This window comes from Heterocephalus glaber, unplaced genomic scaffold (genome assembly GCF_053883595.1).
Source record: "Heterocephalus glaber isolate CG9 unplaced genomic scaffold, H.glaber_assembly_v1.0 deba00001572, whole genome shotgun sequence".
Taxonomy (NCBI): domain Eukaryota; kingdom Metazoa; phylum Chordata; class Mammalia; order Rodentia; family Bathyergidae; genus Heterocephalus; species Heterocephalus glaber.
This window is the reverse complement of record NW_028258357.1, coordinates 9,924,900-9,945,469: the sequence shown is the minus strand read 5'-3', so window position 1 is coordinate 9,945,469 and position 20,570 is coordinate 9,924,900. Positions and strand designations below refer to the sequence as shown.

Sequence of the window (20,570 nt, the reverse complement as noted above, 5' to 3'; positions counted from 1 at the left end):
ATATTATATTTTCTAGCAGAAAAAAGTATAAGCCTCTCTAAGAAGTGATATTTCTGTGTAGGAACAAATGCATGGTTCCTGTATTTTTCTCTGGAGACTCAAATTTTGCTTCTGTGTCTTTCTTTTCTTTTTATTAATATATATTTCCATAGTTTAGTGTCTTTTGTGTACATCTCTTTGAGGGTTGGATACCTGTCTCTTTTGTGAATTTTTATGATTACGTTTATTTCCTTAATGTATTCTTTCTAGTGTGCATTCTGTTTCTGGATGACTCTTTCTTAATTTCTTTTTTCCTGGGAACGAATTTCTATTTCTATTTCTATTTAGATTTTTTGCCTTGTTTATGATTGGAGACAGAATTTTCAATGGAATCCTCTAAGAAATTTTGGACTGTGTCTTCCAGTTATGAATTAAATTAATTACTGTTGCCTGGGATGTAAGGACCATATGAAGTAATCAAATCTCTGTGTTATTTTGGAGCAAGTGTGCTTGTAGGTACAGTATGAGATGACATTCTAAGTTATTGGCCATACATTCCTATTGTAAGTTTCGAAAAACTCTGAGTGCACTTTTTGGGTGATTTTTTTTTTGGTACTGGGGATTGAACTCGGGTCCTTGTGCTTGCGCAGCAGGCAGTGAAACCACTGAGCTAAATCCCCAGCCTTGACTGCACTTTTTAAAATATTTCTCAGTTACTTCACCAACTTCTAGCACAAACTGTTTAAAAGTTAATTATTTTCAATCTATATGCAATTTTAATTCCTAAATTATTTTAAAAATTAATATGCAAAAATTTTGGTCAAGATATTAAATGTAGCAATTAAAACTGAAGGCTCAAGCAAAAGCATGTTTACTAGGATGATATTCTAGTGCCAATACTATATAATATATGAATACCATTGCATTTCAGTTTTCTCATCTGGAATAAAGAGGTAATCTACTGTGTAGAATGGTTGAAAGTATTAAATAAATTCAGCTTTACAAAGTAAATAATATAGTTAGCTGCACATGTTAAACATTTAAATATGAGACACAATTATTATTAAAAACATAGATCTATTAATGACAAAGGAGAATATTATTACTAATTGGTGCTTAATCTATATTATTACTCATGGACATTTTAAAATAACAAGAGGGTTAATTCACCAAGAATATATCATGATTATCAACATATGTTCAATTAGCAACAGAACCCTTACATTCACCAAGCAAAAATTGTCAGAAATGATGTAGAAATAGTTTAGATAATTCAATATTCTACTTTCAATAATGGATAAACCAACTATCTACAAGATCAATAGTAAATAGCAGAATTCAACCACACTCTAATAAACTAACAGCCATCTACAGAATATTCAATTCAACAACAGCAGAATATGTTCTTCTCAAGTACACAAGGAATATTTCCTGAGGTGAACTGTAAGCTAGGCCAAAAAACAAGCTGCAACAAAATTTAAAAAAAAACAAAACACACAAATACATTTTCTCATTCCAAAGGACTTATATAAAAAAATCAATCTCACAGGAAATGTGAGAAATTCACACATATGTGGGTGTTAAACAACTTCCCTTAACCAATGATTCAAAAAAGAAATCTCAAAGAAGTTAAGAAGTAATGTGAGGCAAATGAAAACAGAAATACATGAAAAATTATAGAACGGAGTTGAAGTAGTATTAAAGGGAAATGTTTTAGCTGTGTCTATATTTAAAAATTATATAACCCTTTCTTACATCTTAAAATACTAGAAAAGATAAACTAACACAAAGCAAGTTAAAGGATATCAATAATAAAAGTAGAGAAGAAAAATGAAATTTATAATAGAAAAATAATAAAGAAACTAAACAAAACCAAAAGCTAGTTCTTTAAAAGTTCAATAAGACACACTTACCTAGGAAAAATTTCAAATTACTGGAATTAGGAACAGAAAGAGATATGTTACTACCAAGGAAAGAATAAAGAAATACTACAAACAACTTACAAACAACTAATTACATGGCAAAAATTAAATTGATAAAATGGATAAATTCTTAAGACCCAATCTACTGAAATTAACTAAAGAATAAATATAAAATCTGAATAAATCTATAAGAAAAAAATATAGACTCAGTAATTTAAAATATTCTCAGGCAAACTCTATCACGTATTTGCTGATTATTTCTATCAAATGTTTAAAAAAGAATTAATATTAATCATTCAAATCTATTCAAAATAATATAAAAAGAAGAACTTTCCTTGACTCATTGTAGAAGGCAAATATTAATCTCAATAACAAAGATAGACAAAGATATACTAGAAAAATAACTGAATACTAATATCTTTTATGAGAATAATATAAATGCCTTCAGCAAAACACAACCAAATGAATCCACCAACGTATAAAGATGACAACATGACTAAGTGGGATTTATCAAGGGAATTCAAGAACAGTTCAAAGTTTCAAAATCAAGGAATGTAATATACCATACTCTGATAACAGAAATATATAAATAACAATATTAACATATGAATGTATTCTAATAACTAATGGGAAGCCTCCTCAACCCAATAAAGACGATTTATAAAAAAATCTCTGCACCTACACACGGAGAGAGATCAAAAACAAGACAGGACTGTCTCACTACTTCTATTTGGTAACGTACCTAGCAGTCCTAGCTGGGGCAATTAAGCAAAAATAAATAAAATAAATACACAAACAAACAAATAGTATTCAAATGGGAAATGAAAGTTTTGTTATTTCCAGATGTCATAATTTATACACAGAAAATTTCCAAACACTCCACTAAAACTCTTTGAATAGATGAGTACAATAAAATGGCAGGTCATAGGATGAATATATAAACATCAATTGCATTTTCATGTGTTATCAATAAATTATATAAAAACAAAATTAAAAATTATATTTTAATACTCAAACTACTTTAAATATTTAAAACTAAATTTAACAAAGAAGTAGAAGACTTTTATACTTAAAAATACAACACAGCTCCGCCCCAGCACCAGCCCAGCCAGGAGGGGTGCTGCCCCAAGCCGCGAGCAGCTTCCCACGTGACCAGGCCCTGCAGCCGAGACAGGCGCGGGTCGGCCAGGACTCCCAGCTTCCCCAGGCTCCCCGGGTCGTCCGCGGTGGGCGGCGCGAACAGCTGGCCTGGTGGAGCTTGGAGCCCTCCAGTTGGTTCCTAGTGCGCGGACACCGCCCAGGGCTTCTGTTCTGTCACCGTGGACGCCTCCCCTTCCCCAGCCCCGGGCCAGTGGGGTGGGTGAGGCGAAGGCAGAGAGAGCCAGATGTCCTGGTCACTAGCTCCAGTTTTTCCATAGTGACAAGTGGTTATAAGTCCTTGCTGCCTTCCCTTAGGAATTAGCAATATGCACCAGGAAAATGCTTCTAGAAGAAAAACAATTGAGATTGACATACAGATGTCTTCATATTGAGTTCCAGAACTGAAAGAGAAGTTGGAGGTCTCCGTCCATTCATCTACTTCACACATCCTAACAGAGAAATGAAGCCCTCTTCCGAAATGAAAGCTATTTTGCTCAGGACCACATTTCATTTCTGCACAAGGGACAGTTGAAACAGAGGCAGAGCAGGAAAGAGGACAAAAAAGAAATGGAGTGATAGGAACAGAAACAGAAAGATACAGCACAAGAAGAACATCCATCAGAAAGAGAACAGTATAGATTTAGTTACAGATAATGAAAGGGCCAAGAGCCACGCTCAGGCACAGGAGAGTAGACATAGAGATACAGGTCCTGCAAAGTGGCATTCACAAAAGCTGAAACAGGAGGAAGGATGGAACACACAGGGAGAAGTGGAATGAAGCATACAAAAAGAAAGAAAACAACAGTCTTTCACAGGATGGTATCGCTTTTAGGCTAGCACCAAGAAAAGCCATATTGTATTTAGAGAAACGTGGCACAACCAGGCAAAATGGTACATGCACATAATCCCAGCTACTTAGAACTCTGAGGCAGGAGGTTCACAAGTTCAGCCAGGCATGGTGGCACATGCCTGTAATCCTAGCATTTGGGAGACTAGGAAGATCCCTGCAAGTGTGAAGCCAGCCTGAACTACATAACCAGACCCTGTCTCAAAAACACAAAACAAATAAGCAGAAAGTAAAACTTAAGTTTAAGGCCAGCCCAGACAACTTAGTAAGACTATCACAACAGTCTCTACTCCCTCATTAAACGGGGAGGGGGGAAGGAGGTGTCGTGGGGCACGTCTGTAATCCCAGCCCTCAGAAGGTTGAGGCAGGAGGATCATCTCAAGTTTGATGGCAGCCTGGGCTACATAGTGAGTTCAAGGCCAGCCTAAACTACATAGTAAGACCCTGTCTCAAAAAAACAACCAACCAAATTCTGTACATACATACATACATAAAAATAATTCCTCCACCTGCCTCACAGCATGGCTGGGAGAAATAGGTGAGACTATTTTTAAAAATACATATTAGGTCTGGGAATTTAGCTCAGTGGCACCGTGCCTGCCTTGCAAGTGCAACGTCCTGAATTTAATCCCTGGTACAAAACAACAACAACAACAAAACGTATTAAACTAGTTGCTGCACATAAACAGTTGATTGCTGTTCTTTATCTTGGGGTCCTTGAAGTGCAGTTCCCTGCTGTTAAACCTCTTAGTAGCATCTATTAGATTGAAGATACCCTAGACTGCAGCTTCCTCAGTTTACCCTGGACAGTTTGCAAAAGCAAACCATGAGCCTGAGAAGCAGAGTCAGAGACCAGCACATGGTTTCTGCAAACAGCGCAGCTGGACCCCGCAGGGAAGGCTGGGCTTGCACGCAATGATAATGATCCACGTCAACGAAAAACGTAATTTCCACAAAGAAAAAAAAATACAGCACATTGTCAAAAGAAGATTCAAATAAAGAAAAGATGCCCCAAGATTCATGGCTCAGAAGGCAGTATTATTATTACTTTTTAGAAGACAGTATTATCAAGGTAGAAATACGTGCCAAATTAATTTATTGATTTTGTTTACCACAATGAGATATCACTTACACCCACTTGATTGGCCAAAATAAAAAAGAACATTATAAATGTTGGTTAGGTTGGAACACATATATTTTTTATGAGAGTCTAGACGTTTGTAGCCACTTTACAAACCAATTTAATAATTTCTTCAAGATTAAACAGACTTATTACATGATCATACAATTCAGTGTCTAAATACATAGAGTATGATCAAAATACACAGTGAATACTTAATTTTTTGTAATTTATTACAGTAAAAGACATACTGCCACTAATATTTTTCAAAATACTCCCCTGTGTTTCAAATATATGTATCCCTTCATTCCTGCTACTTTCTGAAACGTTTCTGGAAGTCATCTTTCTTGAGTGTCTTTACGAATTATGGTTAATAAAACAAATACAAAATAAAGTGAATGCTGCTGCCAAGTGCCAGTCAATGGAAAGACAGCCTTGAAAAACATTATGATGTGTCTTCACTCACTTTTTTCACTCTGTCTGGCACTATACAACTTCTAGTTCTTTCTCAAAATCTAATTATCATGAATGATAGATGTTTTGAACCAGTTCAGACATCAAGGCAGCCATGATAGCACAGCTAAATACCAGAAAGAGAACTTCCATTACCCCTTCAAAAAGTAGCAATAAAGGTTCAGATAAGTGTACTCAAAGCAAGGTGCATTTTGAGGGAGATTAATGGCAATGTGTGTTGTACTGTGGTATATTTTAAAAAATTAAACATTCACTGTAATTTTAGATCACACCTCATATGCTCAAGAATATTAAAAACATGTCTCCATACAGAACTTATGTGAAAATGTTCATAAAAGCATTATTTATGACAACTTTAAGACATTATTTATAAAAGTAAAGTTGGATTTGAAAACCATCCAAATTTCTATTAACTGATGAATAAATTAATTAAAAATATTCTAATTGATAGTGCAAAATAGAAGGAAAAGGTCCAAAGGGGTAGGGGTAGTGGGAGGGGCAGGGGAAAGGAAAGAAGGGAAAGGAAAAATGATGAGAAATGGAAAAAATGGAAACAAAGTCTTTGTAAATAGGGAAGGGTGGAGGGCGTGAAGGGAGGGCTAGGAATGGGGAAAAAATAAGAACCAAGATGCATCACGTAAAGGTACAAGTTCCCAATGAGAAATGTAATTGTGTTGTACACCTAAAATGTACCAATAAAAGAATTTAAGTAATAAAAAATAAAAAATATTCTATATCAAGATAGTTCAATACTCTCTGGTAATAGAAAGAGTGAAACACCAGTATTTGCTACAACATGTATGAATTTTGAAAACATGATTCTAAATGAAAAAATCAGTCACAAAAGATAACATATGATATGGTCATGGTCCTTTTCATGTAACAAGTTTAAAGTAAAAATTTATGGACTCAGGAAGTAGATGAGCAGTTGTCAGGGAACTGAGGGAAGGGGAAAATGGGGGTTTATTGTTAATGTACTGTATATGAGATTTATTTTGTAGGTATTGAGAATATTCTAACATTAGGGTGTAGTGATGGTTGCCCAACTCTGAGTATATTAGAATGATTAGATAGTAGATTTTAAGTACAATATATGAATTTTATAGTATGTTAAATACATTCACAAAAACTACTTTTAAAATTCTGGTCCTGGGCTCCACTTGCCTTACTGTTATTGGCTCCTTCCCTCTTTCATATCACTTCAGCCTCTTGCAGAACAGCTCAATTGTGCAAGGGTGACTTAACATCATACCTCCTTGGACCCTAAACTTTGTGTTTTTTCTGCCAAGGATATACTTCCCTTAGTTCTTCCCATGCCTGTCTTCTCATTCCTTTCTCAGTTCAATTGTCACCTCTTAAGATAACTTTTTTATAGACACAATCCTTTCTTTATAATACAAGGGTCCATCGGTTCACTTAATTTATTCCACAATTCTAGGGAAGATGGCCACCTTTGTGTCCATGCTGGGAAGATAGCCATGGTCTTGTTTATCACCCTGTGCAAAGTTTCCAAATGAAAGCAAATTTTTATCTAAAGATTCTGTTTGCAAAATGAATTGTTGGAGAACAGAAGTGTTTGTGAACCGAGGTTTTACTATACTTGTAATTTTTTAATTGTTCTCACCTACTTATTTTCTGTTTCTCACGTTGAGGTTTAGGCTCTGTAAAGGCAACTGTATGCCTAGTTTTTATTTATTCTCATTAACTGGCAAGAGCATGGTGTGTAATATTCACATAATACATAGCTTTGATCGAGGGAAGAAACAAAATAAAAATGGGTGTGCAATAAAGTAGACTACAATATCAATTGATACTAAGTATATGTTATACGTTGTCTTCTAATTTATTTTTTTATTTATTTTAGAATAACAACATTCTGGAGATGCATGAAGATACTTTCTGTAATGTTAAAAATTTGACATATATTCGTAAGGCCTTAGAGGATATTCGATTGGATGGAAACCCCATTAATCTCAGCAGAACTCCACAAGCATACATCTGTCTACCTCGTTTGCCTATTGGGAGTCTTGTCTAATTTCAGAAAAAATAATTAGCCTTATGATATCTACTACATCAAAATGATTTTTTTCTTTCCTCAAAGCAAAACTTTAGTATGATACTTTCACATTATATTCTGAAAGATAACATGACATAAAGTACAACTAAAAGTGTTAAGATAGGATGAAAATCTAATAATTTAAGGATATATCAGATGAGTTAGTAATAAACATACAAAATATAAAGAATGAGAAAGCTAAAGGACAGAACATATTTCATAGTAATTTTTATAAATCACATATAATTTGCAAGTTTTAGGAATTCATATGCTATCTAACTTCAAATTAAGTATATAATAAAGAAAAATTTGAGCATTTAGGTATTTTTCAAAGATTTAGATGTTTTTAACTAAACTTTCTTAGTTCTTTTTTACTAATGCATGTTTTTTTCCTAATTCATTAAAGAGCATAAAGAGAGAAATAAATATGTTTGAAAATGAAAATGGTTTTGTGGGGATATATTTTTTATACTCACAAAACGAAATAACTGTATCCAACAATAATACATACAACTCCAGTTTTGAAAGATAACATATTATCATTTTAAAGAACTGCAGCTTCATTTTATATCTGTGCTAAATTTGAAGGTACTTGTATATTTTTGTGCCTGCAGAAAAATCAAATGTAGAAAAATGGAAAGTATGGATTAGCATGGTAAGAAATAATAAACATTTTGTAAGAATAGCTGATGTACCTAAAATGTATACAGCAATAATATGGGTGCCTGGTTAAAAACTGAAAGACAAGAGGGTATGCAATGAAAAGTGAGTTTTCTTTCAGCTGCAAGACACCTGAGTTTTATTCATTAGAAATAATGGTTTCTGGGCCGAGGATTTAGTTCAGTGGTTCTGCTGCCTGCCTTACAAGCATAAGGTCATGAGTTCGATCCCTGATACCAAAAAAATAAAATAAAATAAAGAAAGAAAGGAAAGAAATAATGAATTAATTTATGAATTTCTCCCTGATGAGCAAAAACTTGCATTCATCATCTCTCTATTTTTAGGCATATATATACATGTATATGCCTTAAAATATATACAGACATATATATACATATATATGCATATATCTATATATATATGCATATATATGTGTGTGTGTGTGTGCGTGCTACATTTATACAGATCCACCGTTACATATATAATACATAAATATAAGCATGTATTTTTAAGTACAAAAGGTAGTAACTATTCTGAACTTTGCTTGTTTCATGTACAAATATTTTTGGGGAAATGTTCAAGCAACATTCCATTACATAAGTGTATATATTTTGCATTTATACCAAAACTACAAAAATATCTTTGCTTGATAGTAAATAACTTTATGTATGTGGGAGAGAGCATCTGTGAATAAATTCACAAAGGCAGAGTTTGGTGTAAAATATTATTTTAAATTTTAGTACATGCTTTTAAATTACCCTTAAAAGACATTTTATATACTTATATGTTCACTACACGATTGGAGAGTGTACAATTTTTACAACCTCATTGTTATGGTATAGTATCAAACTTTCGCCATTACATAATCTATTTCTGAGTTAATAAACTTAAGAGACAACTGGAAGTATACTTGTAACATTTTAAAATACAATTATTTTTCAACTACTTCTATCTTTCAATCAAATATATTTTATGCAAAACTTATCTAATTTGTTCTCCTTGGATCATTTGTTATAATATCACTATTCACAGACATTGGAGCTAAATCAAAAATTTCTGTAATGTAACAATTAGAGAACATTCTGCTAAAATGTTCCCAGGTTTGGTATATAAATATTTTCTTGACTCAATTTAAAAGTATAAATACTAATGTGTCTTTAATAATGAAAAGCACATGCTAATTTTTGAGTGCTAAGGAGAAAAACTGTGTATTTAATAAGAACTACAATATCCCAAAAGGTGAAAAGCTTAAAATAGAACAACCAACCAACCATCAAGTGCCACAAACCAGTGACATTTAAAAACTGATTGAAAGAACTTTTGTTTAAACATGGTAGATACACTACCTGTGCCTGTTAATCTTAATTGTTAATTTGACTGCATTAAGAGACATTTGGGGATATGATTGGATTAAAAGGACAACATGCTCAACAGTGGATTAACCCACCAATGTGCACAGCTGAATATGCTGTTAGAAGGTAGTGCTTAGTTGGAGGAGGTAGGTCACTGGAGCAGAACTTTGGGTATATTTCTAGTCAGTACTCTTTTCCTGTGCTCTGTTTCCCATTGAGCAGCTTTGTTACACCATACTCTTTTTACCACTATGTTTCTGCCTTGAAGGCAGGAGACCATGGACGGAAACCTTTGAAACCATGAGCCAATTTAAAGTTCTCTTCCTTTTATTTACATGTGTCAGGTATTTTGTCTCAGCAATGGAAGAGTTTAACAGTACATTCCCTCAAAACTACATTACTCTGAACCACACAGAAAGTAGCAATTTTTTCTAACATTTTGCTTCTATACTAGTTTTCCACTGTGACCAACAACAACAACAAAATGATCAGCTTCAAAAACATTTATTATCTTGGTTTCTCTAAGTCAGACATTCCATATGACTTGCATGCATTCTTTGCTTGGGATATTACTAGAAAAATTCACATGTTGCTGCCTGGACTCTCATCTGGGAGGTGTGGAAAACCATGCACTTCCAAGCTCATTTAGATGGTTGGGAGAATTTGTTTCTAATGGTTCTAGGTTTGGTTGAGTTCCCTAATTTCTTGCTGTCATACAAGGTTCTTTGTTTTTCCTAAAGGATGTGCACAATTCTCATTACATGGCTCCTTCTATCTTCAATCCAGAGATTACCTGTCCAATCCTAGTAGTGCTTCTGACCTCTCTCATTTATTTTTCTGCTGTTATCCAAAGAAAATTCTCTGCTTTTAAGGTGCTCACTTGACAGAGTCAGATCAAATTGGATAACTAATATTTTAAGGTCAAAACATTTGTGACTTTAATTACATTTGCAAAAAATTTATAATGCAATTCTGTGAATAAATATTTGAATAATCAGAGGCCAGGAATTCTGCAGTACTATCTTTGAAATTCTATTTATCACCATCTCCAAATCCTAGTATTGTGAAGAAAATGGTGATTTACCATGGGAAATGACCTTCCTTCTCTACCTTTAAGTCTTTTTAGAGACACAGAAAATATTGATGAGTAGCAATGGTAATGATAAAGAAACATCAGTAACATTTAATGAAGCCATTTTACTATTACATTTGTAAACATGATAGTTCTTCTTTCATCATGACTTTATAAGGGCAAGAAATCAGAAAAACAAAATGACTGACTTCTCTAATTCTGATATACCGAGGAGGCATCTAAATGGATGATTTTAATTTGTTATATTTGAAGAAAAGGAATTGCAATGAACCTTAGAAAAAATCAGTTATTTTAACAGAAAGAACTATTTTTAGCCAAAATTAATTTTCATTGTTCCTTTGGCTTTAATTTGTGGGAAATATGAGAGAAAGTATTACAGGAGAAACAAAAATAATTTGCTATAGTGATATATATGTATTTTAATAAGGTTTAATGATTAATACTGTGAGTAGACAAATGAATAACTATGATTCCAACTTTGTACCATGCTCCCTAAAATACCAAGATCTCTGATGCATCATTAGTATAGATGATGGTAAAAAAATCAAGAGACGATAAGAATGGCTCATATTTCAATGAATAGAATCAGAGAATCATATTTAGATCTATAGTTTAAATTTGAATGCTATTGCATTTTAAGGTTAGCACCTCTGTTAAAATAGCCAATAATCAAACTATATGCCAAGCATTCTGGTTAGGCATGCAGTATATATTAATTCACAAGATGACAATTGAATAAAATGAATATTCCAAGTGAGAGGCCAAAGAAAGAGATTAAATAATTTCTCCTAGGTTAAGGGCTGAGTTTTTAGTGCCATTTGACTCCACCCCATTAATGTGCCTTAAATAACATAAACAAGTCTTCTTGTTCTGTAATACAAGAAAATTGTGTACAAAGTAAACAGAGGTATCTAAATCAGCATTGTCTCTTCACATAGGATAGTGATTTGCAAATGATCAAAAGCCTTCTTTCAAGTGAGAATGGAGGAATCATTTCTGGGAGCCAGAAGAGTCCTCCACATACATGGCCGCTACAAAATCAGCAGGAAGAAGGAAGGTCCTGAGGATCAAAGGAAGCTCCTAGCAGACAGAGCTGACTTAGTCATTAAACAGAGTAGGCATGGTAGCCCAGAATCATCTGGGGGACTACAAAAATACTCAGTTTATTCTAAAAATAAAAAGAGGATATAATGATAATAATATATACAATAATAATCTAACTTGGATTATATTCTTTATAGGAACAAAGCATAAAATATAATTTTTATTATTTCATTTATGGATAAAGGGCTCATGAGTTAGTTATAGGAAGGCCCTACTTACAAGACCATTATTGATGATATCTGATCCTCCAGCCAATTATATAGACTTTCTGTCCCACAGCCTTCTCAGCACACCGTTATTACAAATCAGGAGAATTTGTAACAAAAATAGAAACTGGCAGAACAGGCATTACTATGAAAATTTGATAGTGTTAAATAATAGTTGCACAGATACTGTGCCTGCCTCTGTGTTATGGCTTGTGTCTAAATTTCCCCTTCAAGCCTCACGTCTTTATAGATGGGAGTTTGGGAAGGTGGCTGGATCTAGGGTGTGTGATGTTGGGATTAAATTGTGTGATGCTAGGATTAAGGGTGTGTGGTCACTAAACTAGCCCACTGATTGGTCTACCACAGTTCTGGGTGTGGATAATGGGAAGGCCCACCTTGGAAGGCCCTACCCAAAAGCTGTGTAATTTGGAAGGGATAAAAGGGAGGGGTTTCAGCTGCTGTTGTTTGCTGCTGCTGCTGCTTGCTTCCTTGCTGATTTGTTGTCTCTTGTTTCCTTGCCATTAACTATTTCTCCTCTGTGATGCCCCTGTGCCATGCTATATTGCCTTGGAGCCAAACAATTATGGACTGAAACCTTTACAAACTGTGAGCTGAAATAAACGTTTCCTTCTTTAACTTTTGGTATTTGGTATTTTGTCTCAGCAAAAAGAAAAGTAACTAAGACACTCTGGAAGAAAAAATCTTATGCTAAACCTGGAACTGTATGGTCATTTCAAACGCTTCACCCTCTTAATCGACAGTTCTAATGCTTAAATTGATCCCTGATTAAACGCATTTTAAATGATCCAACTTCTTTTCTTATTCATTTGATACATTTATTTTTCCTTAAATAGCATAGATTATTTCCTAAGAAAAAAACTCATAACATTCCATTGTCCTTGAATATATTCTACTTTAAAATTATTTATATGCAAACATGCTTAGGCTAACAAAGCCTGTCTAATCATTACTGAGCACACACAAATCTTTCAGATGTCACGATACATTCTGATTAATTATCTGAAAATCTATGGGATTAATAGCATTTTCAAAAGGTGGTATAAAAGCAAATAATACCTACACAACATACCGTTAGGAGTATAAAGCTAACATTCTCTCACCATGGAATCTGTAGAAAGAGGGACTTTGTTGTTACTACAGAGTTAATTTCCTCTTCATGATTTGCTTACAAGGATTTCAAAGTTCATAATGGACAAGTATCACAGTGGTGTTCCCTGATGCATAACACACCTCACAGATTTGCAAACTAGCCTCTCAACTTCCCAAATTATCAGGACAAAGCAATGAGTAATTTTGAATTCTCTTTATCTCACCTTGAAAATGCCTAATATCTTGTACAGTACTTAATCTTTGCCAAAGAGATGGTACTGTTCCTTTTAGATTAAAATTCCAAATATAGGTGTTTTTGCTATGGACAATTCAAATCTTTGACAGGGAAAATCATGCATCCTAGCTATTTATTTATATTTGCATCCTGTAACACATTATTCAAGTAGATGGATTGTTATAGGAAAAATATACTTCCAGACCTGCTAGATGTCAGATGTGTCAAACTGATATCCTCCTAGTATGGAAGACTGAATTCCAAGGGACCATGGAGGTTAAGAATTGGAAAGGTTTAAAAGAAAACTCCTCAGTGACAGACAGGAGAGATCTTGAAAGTGGCGGCCACAGAATCCCTTTGTCAGGTGTAATTTATATAGAAAAGCCATAACATGGGTAAAATGTGGGTCAAACTATCAATAACCTAAGGATTACAAGTATAGCCACTTAGCTAATACTGATCCAATAGATCAATAGCAGGGGAATATGGAAAGAATAAAGGCATTTTGGGTAAAAAGAGGAGAGTGTTGGGATGTCCCGGCCACCCACCTATGTGCCTGACGCCTGTCTGGGCCCACTGGATCAGATGGTGGGTTTCTAGATGCTGTTTATCTTGTAGGCCTGGCTATTGCATCTCCGCCCTGGGGCCTGGCTCTCTTTATGTTTGCCTCCAGCCACAGCTCTGATCTCTTATTTGTGCTGAGTTCCTTGAGGGCCCAATCCCTCTCTGTCAGTATATTAATTTATATGTAATTTAGCTGTCCATTATAAGATCTTAAATATTTATTGAATTACATTTCCCTGACAAAATACAGTATACCTAACTTCTCTTTGAAGAATCTTCATTTAGAAGTTTAACCAACTAAGGTTTACTTTTTAAAAGCCAAATGAAAAATGCTCAAATCTCATAAATATACTCAATTCCACCAGTCTAGAATAATTGCTAGTGAATATTGTCAACTTGGAATGGAACAGTTTTACAATGAAATTTGTAATAAAATTTTAAAATGAAGAATTTACTTATCATTGTTGTCTGTAGTTATCCTTGCTTACTGAATTGTAAATGAGCTAGTACTGCCACCAAGTGTTAGAGTTAATTCTTTTTATTTGACACAAATGCAGAAAAAGTTCAGACCAATATTGCAATGTGTTTGGAACTTAAAGCAATAATGATAAAGTATGGTATAAAGCACACTATGCCTTTTATCATAAAACCGGATGTTTTAGAATTTCACAATGCCAACAATGTCATTAAAGTTTTTGAGATAACATTGTTGCCAGTGAATGCAAGGGCACAATTTAAACATATTTTAACGGATTTATTTCATATACCCGGCAGGTAGCTCTAAGGTGATTCATCCCCAGTGATGTTCTGCCTCCTGGTATCATACCTTTGTGTTTTCCATGCTCAATCCACTCCTACCTTGTAAGCAGGTGGGATCTGGGTACTGCTTCTAACTAATTGAACATGGCAAAGATGATGGCTAGTATGCATGTCATGCCCATGATTATCTCTTTCTCTCTCTCTCTCTCACACACACACACACACACTATATATACATATATATATATATATATTTGCACACACCTATCTTGCTAGGAAGAACTGCAGAGATTCTCTCTGCTGGCTTGATAAGTGACCAGCCATGATGAAAAACCTCAAGGGAAGGAACTATGGGTTCCTAGGAACTAGAACAGTGCCCTAGGACATGTACTTGCCCTTTAAAACCTGAAGGTGGCCTCTAGCCAGTAGATCGAAAAAAGGCAGATCTCTCAGTCAGAGTGCCTCAGGGAAATGAATTCTGCCAGTAATGTGCAGGCAGGATCTTGGGTGTGGACTTTTCCAGAGAATGCCTTAGTATGAGAACTCAAACCAGGCAACATCTTGATTACAGCCTAGCAAGATCTTGAGCAGAGGCTCCAGTAAGCTATTCTTCGAGCCCTGTCACTGGGAACCTTTGAGGTAATAAATGTATGTTGTTTTGAGTAACTTAGTTTGTGGTGATTTATTATGCAGGAACAGAAAACTAATGCAATATATAGAAACATGAGGAACGTACTTACTACTGAAACAGAATATTTCATCTCACAATATTTACAAGTCAATTAGAAATGTGCTTTTAAATGTTCTCAATTGATTTCTGATTGTTATGTTTAACATGCTCTGGTATTAACTTATCTTGGGTGGTTTAAGCATAGTTAAAATTGTATTGTAATTCTAATTTTAGAAAAAAAGATTATAAATGACAATTTTCTGCTTCTCTTAAGAAGCCTGGGGCAAGATAATCCTGAGTCAAATGATTTTAGTAAGGTGAAAAACTAAGAAAAATAAACCAAAATTATTTCTATTAAACTCATATCAATTGATCAAAAATGATGTCCTTAATTACTTGTACAATGAGTCAAGGATTTTTCATAAACTAAAAGGGAATAATGTGAATTCCACTGAAGTAATACAGTCAATTTCTAAAGCTCTCAAGTAAAAATCCACATTGTATGAGACACATCTTTAGGAAAATAAATGTGGACTATGACCATTCCATTTTGAGTTAAGTAGAACAAGAGTAAAGTAACTGTTAAAGGTGCGAGTCTGCATCTATAAGGGGACCCTGGAAGCTAAAGGGAGCACATGTTGTACTTTCAATAAAGTAGACTTCTCTTCTGCACACCGCAGAGCAAGAGAGATCGAATGAAACCTGTGGCAGGTCCCATGGCAAACCTTGGCATCTCCATCAACAACTGTCATTCTTTTCTCAATTTTCAGCCAGGGACACGTAAGTCATCTTTTGGGCCTTAGGGTCTTCGCATATTTTGCTTCTGCAGCATTTAGTGGACTGAGATTCTTAGCAGGTAGCGTTCTATCTCGTATAACCATTTACTGTAGGAAGGTAATAAAGTGAAACATACTCTGAGCTGGTTATCCCTAGGACTAAGCCTGGTAGCACCTCCTTGACGTTTGTATGAAGTGGAACAACAAAAGAACACAAGGGTGGTGGGAATGCCCATTGTTGCATCAGGTACAGGGTTTAAGGTCTTTACATTTATTGTACCAACTCCTCCTAAAGTCGTAAAGTACTTACATATGATAATAATGACAGTCTTTATGAGTACTTGTGGTAGTGCTTTAATGAAATACCTTATGCCATCGTTCACACCACTCTGTGGAATATGTACTATAAGAAAACCACATTAATGGTATGGTTAAGGAATTTGAGAGTTTCCAAGGTTACCAAACTGAGCTGAAGTTGAATTAACTCCAAATAAAAACCCATATGTTTAACTATGATTCCTTTAGTCTCCCAATGTATCTAATGTATAGAGAGTGAAGAAACGAAACAAAGGCATAATTGAAATAATCTTCCGAAAGCCAAACTCGTGGTACTCTTCCTGGTAATTAAGATTGTTTAATCAACTGACATATGCATTGTATGTTGGAATAAGCAAAATTCTTTGTCATACGTATTTCATTAATTAGTCATGAAAGTCTTATTTAAGGTGTGCTGCTAATATAACAAGGTGGTTAAGAATTGGCGGGTTAAACAAGGTTTAGCCTTGAAAACTAGCTCTGAAGTCCATTAGCCTGTCTACTTTGGGTGGAATGACCTTTCGATCCGCTAACCTGTGAAACACAACAAACCATGAAGGTAGACAGGAGGATTATATAGCACCTCTACAGGCTCTGTGATAATGTTTCATGTGTGATGAATCCAGTTTCCTGGAGATAGAAGAGGGCAAACTGGCCTTAAGTATAAAGTGGGGACACAATTGCCAAATGTAGGGCTTTTCTTTGCCATTGCCCACACGAGACATAGAATAGAGGCTTTTAAGTAAGTTCTCCCACCTCGTTCTGGTTCAGCTGAAGACCCATCTTCCAAATTCCCCACACCCCACCTCAATATGCTACAAAGGGTTCATCTAAATAGCCCACCTAATCTTGTCCCTTCCCCCTAACCTCTCTGATACTGTGTCACAAATGTTCACCGTGGTCTCCTAGCAGCGGCCAGACCCCCGCCTCCACAGACGGGTAACCGTCTGCACCTTGATTGGCTGTCGTCCTAGGCAACCAAGAACGCAGTGCACACGTCGGGTCCCCAGAGGGTATTTAAGGGCTGCTGCTGCCCGTGACGCCTCAGTCCGGCCAAGACGGCGACCTTGGAGCACCTGGGTTAAGAGGGAGCAGCCACGTGAATGCACACCGCCTGCATTCCCAGTCCCCAGCCCGCGCCTCTGCAGAGGTGGGTGAACGTGGGACCCGGGAGAGGCTCTCACTGAGTGCCGCCCACCAACACCTTCCTCCCCGCCCACCAACCCAGCCCCAGTCCCATCCAGCCCACTTGGGCAAGACAACCCGGGTGCGAAGGACAAGCGATTAGGACAGAAGAGCTAGAACGCGGAGAGGAGCAGACAGGGTCCTCCTGGAAGGAAGGCGCCACCCAGAGCCAGGCAGTGGCGCTGCAGTGACACGGGTTGAGGACGCTCTTCACTCAGTTCGATCTGGCCACAGTTGACCACAGCTTCTACGACGCTCCCATTTAGACCTCCGGGAGCTCCCTGAACCATGACCCTCTTCCAAAAGGAGGACCCCCGCAATCTGGGCGGCGGCTGGCCATCCTCTGCCCGCTTAGGCACCTGGTCTTCCTGTCATCGAAGGCTCAGAGGCGCCCCTATGTCCAAGCGACGACGCTACAGCTACGGCCCCAAGCCCGGGTACGAGCCCCCCAGGAGAAAGCCCAAGCAACCGCACGGCCCAGGCCCTTGGTTCCAGCCACCGCTTCGGCCCTGTTGGTACCCTGACTGGGGGCGCTGCGGGGGGCCCTGGGGCCCCCCTCCGGCCCAGTTCCGGAAGCCGCCCTGCCTGGTGGAAATGATGCAGGTGTATGGCGTGCATCCGCTCTGCCATTGCTCCTGCTCTTGCTGGTGCGCTCCCTGGAACCCGGGCTGGGCCAGCCCCCCCTGCAGGAAGAAGCGCTGGGGCCGCAGGGGCCGTCTGCGACGCCCCCCTCGCCGCTCCTTCCCCAGGAGCCCGCCCGTCGATCAGAGCATGCTGCTGCAGCCGGTCAACCTGTACAGCTGGCGGGCGCCGGGCATGAGGGCGCCGCGCAACACCACGCAGTACCTCATGAACCAGATCTACCAGGACTTGCGGCAGCAGGAGAAGCTGGAGCGCCGGCAGATGGCGCAGGGAGCGCAGCAGGTCCCCCCGGGCTCCGCCGGCGGCGACGCGCCCCCCAGCGACGGCGAGGAGAACGAGGCGCTGCAGGAGACCTTTTACAGTTACCTGCAGGATCCCTCGCTGGCCCTAAGTCCTGTACAGGTGCAGGAAAAAGAATCGCCCGTCCCGCAGCTGGTGGAGGAAGAGGCAGGGGAAGAGATGGAGGAGGAGGAGGAGGAGGAGGAGGAGGAGGAGGAGGAGGAGGAGGAGGAGGAGGAGGAGGAGGAGGAGGAGGAGGAGCTGGAGCTGCAGGAGGAATGCCTGGAGGAGTGTAATGCAGAGGAGGAGTACGAGGAGGAGGAATTTGCTGGAGAGGAGGAGGAGAGCGAGGAGGAAGAGGAGGAGGCAGGGACAGAGGATGAAGATGTACAGGAGGAGGAGGAAGAGAAAGAGGGAGGCTACGAGGAGGAGAGAAAAGAGGAGGAAAAGGAGAGGGAGGTGGAGGAACAAGGGCTGGAGGAAGAGCTGAGAGACATATAAACTCACTTGCCCCTGGAAATGCCTTTGTCAATCTTAGTAGGGGCTGAAGAAGAAGAAGGAAAGGATTTTATGAACTATTCTTATTTAAGCCTAGCCCAGATGATTCCAGATGTGCCACAAGAAACTCTATTCATGATCCCGGACATTGACCGTTAGATATCTGAAGGGAATTGGTTTGAGATTAAAATGGATTAGAGGCTTATTAAAATCTACCTTAAAAGTGAGTTCCACTAATAAACATGTCCATGTACATACCTTCTTTGGCTATTATAAAATATTTAAACAGTGGTGTGTAATGTATGAGTGTGGGTGGGGGCAGAGGAGCTCTCAAATATTATTTTACTGGAAAAGATCAAATATTTTATTACCACATCTTGGAAATGTTCGTTTGCTGTTTCCCCTTCTAGACAACTTGTCTACTTAATAGGCCTGGGATTAACCGGTATTTTGACTGTGGCATATCTAAGAAGCAGGTGATACCTTGACTGTCTAACTATGCTCTCAAAACTGAAGCCATTTTAAAACAGCTTTCAACACTAGATTTCTTTGTGAATTTCAGAATTCGTGGTGAAGGTCGTATTTTGGTAACCTCATTTGCAGTTTTGTGTGGCGTCGCTCATAGTATCATATATTCCTTGTTGCACGGTGCTTGGATCTTCCTCAGAGGAACGTGAAGTTGCTCCTGTGGAATTGGTTCTCTGCCATGGCCTCAGCAATCCCTATGCCATGCATGGGCGAGATTCCCCATGGTCACAGGTCAACTTGCACATCTAGTTAAAATCCAAGGTAACTCCGAACGGAGGAACAGAGCTTAGGTTTTGAACCCTTGTTCCAAGATATGTTTCTTGAGTAATAAAGTCAGAGGAACCATAGAAATAGTTTTTATACAGTGGATTTTTTTTTAAAAAAAAAAAAAAAAAAAGAACTTTGGGGTGGTGGAATACCTTTTTATTTTTTCCCTGAATTTTCTTTTTCATAAAGAAAGTAAAAAATGTATAAAGCTAAGCCTATGTGAGCTAGTTTCTGAAGATATCTAAACAATTAGGTATGAAGAATAAATCATTCAAAACAGATTCTCTTCAAACATTTTTTAAGAAAAAAAAAACTTTCTTCCTGGGCATTGAATAAAAGATTCTATCCATAGCACAATTCCAGAATGTTCCTAGATGAAGAATTTGATCCTGCCTTTTCCAAGACTACATTTCTTTTTCTTTTCTTTTTTCTTTTTTTTTTTTTACAAACTGTGCTGCTTAGTTAATACCACAATTAAATGGTTATTGAAGAGAAGACTATATGGTGATATCAGGATGTGAATTTTCACACACATATGTCTGTGTATGCAGCTTTCAAGGTAATAAGTTTAAGATGTTAAAAATAAAGTACCCTGTTTCTCATTTGTTATTTAAATATCAGATAATTATGCAGCAGTACTTCCATATCCAATGGGATGAACAGAGAAAAACCTACAATATCATAAGAATTTAAAAATTACACCTAACATTCCAAATTATAGCAGTTGGTAACCAAATGTTTAATTATACTCTGAAATCATTACTTTCTATAAGATGTAATTTCTTAATG

At 37.2% G+C, this 20,570-nt stretch overlaps 2 protein-coding genes across 2 annotated transcripts in view; both read left to right on the top strand.

The window, feature by feature from the left end:
• Epyc (epiphycan) overlaps positions 1-7,809 on the top strand; it is a 34,217-nt gene extending 26,408 nt beyond the window's left edge. The window contains exon 7 of the mRNA XM_004844981.3: positions 7,347-7,809. Within this exon, the coding sequence (XP_004845038.1) occupies positions 7,347-7,517 (171 nt within the window). The 3' untranslated portion in view covers positions 7,518-7,809. The remainder of the gene's footprint in view (positions 1-7,346) is intronic.
• Positions 7,810-17,390: 9,581 nt separating this feature from the next.
• Ccer1 (coiled-coil glutamate rich protein 1) lies at positions 17,391-19,241 on the top strand. The gene has a single exon (XM_087192586.1). It carries the CDS (start codon positions 17,856-17,858, stop codon positions 18,987-18,989), a length of 1,134 nt encoding a protein of 377 aa, XP_087048712.1. The 5' UTR covers positions 17,391-17,855; the 3' UTR covers positions 18,990-19,241.
• The last annotated feature ends 1,329 nt before the right edge of the window (positions 19,242-20,570 follow it).

Bases quoted from the DNA above. Each gene is read 5' to 3' on its own strand.
- Ccer1 (XM_087192586.1), top strand. From the start codon at position 17,856: ATGACCCTCTTCCAAAAGGAGGACCCCCGCAATCTGGGCGGCGGCTGG.